This window comes from Arachis hypogaea, chromosome 3, assembly GCF_003086295.3.
Source record: "Arachis hypogaea cultivar Tifrunner chromosome 3, arahy.Tifrunner.gnm2.J5K5, whole genome shotgun sequence".
Classification (NCBI taxonomy): Eukaryota; Viridiplantae; Streptophyta; class Magnoliopsida; order Fabales; family Fabaceae; genus Arachis; species Arachis hypogaea.
This window is the reverse complement of record NC_092038.1, coordinates 10,390,514-10,396,774: the sequence shown is the minus strand read 5'-3', so window position 1 is coordinate 10,396,774 and position 6,261 is coordinate 10,390,514. Positions and strand designations below refer to the sequence as shown.

The window sequence follows — 6,261 nt, the reverse complement described above, 5'->3', positions numbered from 1 at the left end:
TTAGTGGACTCCTCCAAGCGTCGTCCAACCTCTGTTAACAACAATGTCGTTAGTGCATTCATCAACAGCAATGTCAGCGCTACCCTCTAGCTCTCCGAGGTCAATGATGGTCTCCGCGGTGAAGAAGGTTCTCTCAGAATTTTCTGGTAATTCTTCAGGGTGAATGAAGGGGTATTATGGAAATTTCAAGTGTGAAATCCTTATGAAAGATCGCGTTCCACGGAAACGACGACGTTTTTGACAATGTGGAACAAGACAAATAAGTCCCCGACCATTTTCACATAGTCCACGTTTGCAACAAACCTCCACATCAGCAACGCCATATGCCAGCGCACAAAATTATCGTGACACGTCAGCGTTTTCGCGTGGAGTTAACGGAGAAACACTCATAGGGACCGCGTTGTGTTACAGAAGTAGTGGACAAGGGCCGAAGTGGATCATTTTTATTTTGGAGGGCTGCTTTATCCTTCTTGAAAATGGACAGGAGTCGGGTTGGTAGTTCACTCTTATTAAGGATTGATTTAGTAAAATTTTTTGGAAAGGTGTTTGTGTTTTTTAAAGTATAAGCACTTTGTTTTGCGTTTGGTAAATAAAAAACTCATGTGCTTATACTTGCAATTTTTAAAAATCAGGGTGTTTTTAAAAATACATAAAGAAGAACTTTTTAAAGTTGGTTTGTACTTATCAAAATTCAAAAATCTAATATAACCTCGTATATCAATTAATATTCAAATTTAATTCTTATATTAATGTCTATTATAATATTTTTAAATTTTAAAAATTATTTTACTAAATACACTTGTTGTTGCTTATACTTATTAAAAGTTATTTTTTATTTAATTTACCAAACACAGATGTTATAATTTTTAAAATGCTAACTTTTAAAAGTTAGCTTTTATAAACTACTTTTAAAAAATATATACTTTATCAAATTAAGCCTAAGTCCAGTCTAACTTAAAAATTATTAAAAGGCTTGATAATTATTGAAAAAAACCTAAAATCTATGTTTTTAATTTTTTTTTATATATCAAACTATTTAGTCACAAAAAAAAACTATTTATATGTAATACACCAAATTTAATGTTTATAAACTTATCTAAACTTTTATATATAAATATACAATAGTATTTATAATAAAGTATAATAAATATAAAAAATTAATAACTTATTTAATTTTAGAACATATATTTATAAATTTATTTATATTTTTTTGGATCCAAACATGTGTGGTAGGTCAGTTAGGTTAATTTATAAACTGATCTAACTCTATTAATAAATTTAGACTTTTAAAAAAATATAGATGTGTGTCTATTTTTTTAATAAATTAGGTCAAATCTTTTAACAAACTAGCCAGTATATTTCCATCCCTAATTCTAGTCAAATGAAACCAACATTAACGGTTAACATTCAAATACCAGTGAATTTATCTCAGAGTTTGACTCTTCGTCTTTCTTAGAATGAAACAATGGAAATGCGGATGCATCAACCCAAACTCTGATGGGTTGCATTTCGTTTTAAACATGGGAGCCACCAAATGAACAACTAGGGAGTTGCTACAACAATCCATGGCTCAGACTAAACTAATTTGACAAATTTTCATATTTGATTTATGTTATAGAGATTTGACAAAATTCTATATTAGTCGTTGGAGATTTAACACAATCCTTCACTTTTGTTCTGATTTACAACCGGTTGTATAAAATATTTGCAACAAGTTCAATCCAAGCAGAATTAAAATGATGCTGCTATGAGTATAACATTTTTTTTTTAAATTTACTAGACCTTACTTTCTTCATGTTCTAAGTGAACTCAACCATTTTAATTCAGACAATTATCAATTACATAAGAAGTACAATTATTTAAGTTTGTATTGTATATTAGTAGATCCAACTCTAATTTTATTCGCGAATTAAATTTTTAACTAAAATTCAACTATATCCTACTCGCACAAGTTTATAATATGTCGAACCCTAACTCTATTTGCCTTCAACCTGCGATATCTGACCTTACCCACGAATCATAAAACAAATGCGATATTTAATACTCAGATGAGATATTGTAATTATAATTTAATATTTATATATCATTAAATAAATTTAACTTTTATATAAACAAAAATATTAAATCTTCTATTAAAAATCTTAGTTTAGTGATTAAAGACTTTTATTATGAATAAACGATTCTTAATTTGACACTCACTCTTAATACATTATATATATATATATATATATATATATATATATATATATATATATATATATATATATATGTAGTAAATTAGTCGGGTAATCATGTTTATTATTTCTTTAATAAATCGACTTTTATAGCGCATTAATAAACCTCTAAAGGTGTGTTTATATGAAATATTCTTAAATTTTAGTATATTTTTAATATAAAAAAATTAAATGATGTAGTTAAATTCCCTTTAATTTCAAAATGTTTTGTTTGGTTGAATTAATTATATTAGTTGCATTTTAAAATGTTATATTGAAAAAAAATGGTTAGATTACATTTATTTTTCATAAAAGATGTAGTTGATTTTATCATTTATTAGTTTTAAGTATTAATTAATGCATATAAATGCATTTTGAATTGGGATAATTCCTTCTCTTTCAGGGGAATTAAAACTCTTCGTTAAAATTCATTGAATTATAAAATTTTTCCAAAAATATTCAAACAAATTATTTTGTTATTAATAATTTTAAATGCTCTCTAAAATTATTGTCCTTTCTTTAATTACTCCATCCAAACACTCTAAAAATTAAAATTTTCTTGTGGGATCATTCATCATCAAAATTCTCTTGGATTATTCTATTTTTTATTATATATCTTCTAATAAAATTTTATAATCTCTAACATTTGAATTCAATTTTTTCAGAGTAAAAGGATAAATTAATAGATACATTAGTTCTTTTAATACATCAATTACTTATTATTGTACTAACTACTAAGGTACTGAGATGCACATACAAATATAATTATGTTTACTCATCATAGCTAGTAAGATAACCTATAAGCTACTTGGTGTGTTTTTAAACTATCAAAATAGTATCCAAAAATTTCACATTAACAAAAATAATCCAAAAGATATAAACGACACTCTTTAAAAGATTTAAAAATACAATAAAATAATTAAATATTAAATATATATTAAAAAAAACTATAAAAATCAGATTTGATGCAATTTTTTCAACCTTAAAATTTGATAATTTTATATCAAATAAATTTATTTTGAAAAAAATTGTGAATGACCAAGTATTTTTGAAAAATAAAAAAAAATCTAAAGATCAAATTTCTTATGATTTTTTGTGCGTATCTTTTAAAGAGGTATTCAAATGTCACCATAAAGATTCAAATCAAATAAATACATTGTTTATTAAATACAAAAGTATTTTTTGCCACTTATAAAAAAATAATATTTATTAATTATTTTTATCGTATTTTTAAATTATTCAAAAATTTTATTGTCGTTCAAATATTTAATGATTAAAAACTTTCTGGTACTATTTTAATTAACCATTTTTTTCTTTTGAAAAATAACATGCATTATTGAAGCTACTAAGGTAACGTAATGAAAGTTAGCAATGAATTGAACTAAACTAGTGTTAAACCCGTGCGATGCACGGGCTTATATTTAAATTTGATAAGTTAAATTAAAAATAATATTTTATAACTATATATTTTTTTAAATTTAGTATAACACTATCATCGTAGTTATATAATAAACGTGTTAAACATGTTGTTTTATCTTTATTCAAAGTAAAATATAAATAGAAAAATTTGAAGTTTATAATATTCTTAAACCATAAGGAGGGAGACATGAAAAAAATAAGAACATATATAACTGTAATAATAGCATGTTAATTTTACACTAAATTTTGTATAAAAAGCTAATAAAAATTTATCGATCGATAACCTAGTATCTTACTAACTTCATTAGAAAAGCAATTGGCATAGGATGTTGTGCTCCTTGTTACACATTTCATTTCAAATCTGAAAAAAGAGTTATAGATAAATTAGTAATATCTATAGTAAATATTTGTACAAAAGTATAAATCATAACATGCTATTAAAATAAAAATAATATTATTCTTACCTAAATATTATTAAAAACCTCTTTGAACACGACATTTGTTGTTGATGACTTTGGATTGCCGTCTTCATCTAGAATTAAAACCCTGAGGCCACTGCGACTCTTAACTCTTGACAAAGCAACATAAAGTTGTCCATGGGTAAACACTGATTTTGACAAATAAAGCCCTACATGTGATAATGATTGACCCTGACTCTTGTTAATGGTCATTGCAAAGCATACTGTCAATGGAAATTGTCTCCGTTGGAACTTAAATGGCAATCCTGAATCTGAAGGGATCAAGTTCATTCTTGGAATGTACACTTTATCTCCAATATTTCTACCGGTCACTACTGTCGCTCCAATTACATTGCTGCCAAGTTCGTTAACTATTAATCTTGTCCCGTTGCATAAACCTGAAGTCTGGCCTATGTTTCGCAGTAGCATTACAGCGACTCCTGGCTTCAAAGTCAACTTGTGATTGGGTAGTCCCGAACATTTGATGTCATTTAGGAACTCTGGTGTGAACCACTCTTGTTGTACATCTTCATTCTCATCAGCTTGACATGTTGTGTCAGAGCTCAAATACTCCTTTTCCATCCCTGGAAAGATTGTCAAGACAAAATCGTTTACCTTCTCGACACTCTCAAGCGTGGGTGCAAGAATTGCCCTACTCTGAAAATACCTGTAATCTGACATGTTTTGCAACAAATTTGGATATGCAAAGTCTACCAAATGAGAGAGAGGGTCATCAGTAGTTGTAATCAATAGATCATTTGGAATTTCAACTTCTGATTCATCACCAACAACAGAGCCAATATTTCCATTTCCAACATCAAGTATCCAATTAGCAAATCTCTTCATTTCACCTTCATCTTGATCCGAAGAAGACATTAGAAGCCTCATATTCGTATGCAGTTTCAGAACCTTACAAAATGACCACAGATGGGATGAGTTAATAGCGGATGCCAATATATCGTGTCTACTTCCTTTCGGAATCACCGGAAGTATCTGTCTGAAATCACCTCCTAGAACAACAACCTTACCACCAAATGGTTGATGTATCTTATGTTGATCGGTAACTGACATAAGATCCCTGAGCGTCCGATCAAGTGCTTCAAAGCACATTTTATTGAGCATTGGAGCTTCATCCCAAATTATTAAGCTACTTTGGATGAGCAGCTCAGCCTTCAAACTGCCATGCTTGATGTTGCAAGTAGATTCATCAGTAATTGTAATGGGTATTGAAAATCTAGAATGAGCCGTTCTGCCACCAGATAGGAGTAAAGAAGCAATTCCACTGGATGCGACATTTAAAATAATTTTTCCTCTAGACCGAATAGCAGAAGAAAGTCCATTCCAAATAAATGTCTTACCACACCCACCATGCCCATAAACGAAGTAAAAACCACCAGAGTCTGTAACAACAGCATTGAGTATCTCATCAAATACTAACCTTTGCTCATGAGTCATCTTTTGTTCTGTATATAAGTTTGTATGAGTCAACTCATTTGTGTCATATGCTAACTCCTCCTCTATTAGCTTATTCTGAAAAAGGCGAACATGAGACATCTCAGGATATGGCATTGATTGATAGTCTCTTAAAGATCTCGCATTGCTGGTGAGTATCTTCTCAATCTCAATAAGGCAGAGATTTTTCAATTCGTCATCAGTCATGCTTAGTCCTAGAAAAAGCACATAGTGGTTTTATGAAATATTTAATAAATAATTCTAAAATAAAATTATTAATATTCTTAATAAAAATAAAGATAATAAGAGAATACAATCTTGATATATAAAAAAAGACATAGTAAAATACCTTGGTTTTTCAAAGCTTTTCTCCTCTCATATAGTATTCCATTAGCCAATAATGTCCAAGTTGCATTCCAAACACGCTCTGGGTTGCTAATGCTATTAGATATCAGTAGCATCGCAAATAATTTTCTCAATTGATGACCAGATGCAAGTTCAGCTACCTCATTAATAGCTGCAATGAATTCCCTATCATCGCACAGTAGTCCCATGGAATAGCAAGCATCTTGGAAGCTAGAATATGTAATTCCATTAACTGTCCTAATAGACTCATATGTTGTGCAACCTCTCTGAACAGCTAACAAAATTCTCATATAATAAATATCACCTGTACCCGGTGGAACATAATTTAACCTCCCGATAGAATATCCTCTTTT

At 28.9% G+C, this 6,261-nt stretch overlaps 1 protein-coding gene across 1 annotated transcript in view; it reads right to left on the bottom strand.

Moving 5' to 3' along the window:
- The window catches only part of LOC112772765 (uncharacterized), a 24,259-nt gene continuing 17,998 nt past the window's right edge, over positions 1–6,261 (bottom strand). Inside the window, exons 21-23 of the mRNA XM_072231033.1 lie at positions 5,892–6,212; positions 5,242–5,757; positions 1–152 (exon numbers count right to left, since the gene is read on the bottom strand). Of these exons, the coding sequence (XP_072087134.1) occupies positions 1–152; positions 5,242–5,757; positions 5,892–6,212 (989 nt within the window). The remainder of the gene's footprint in view (positions 153–5,241; positions 5,758–5,891; positions 6,213–6,261) is intronic.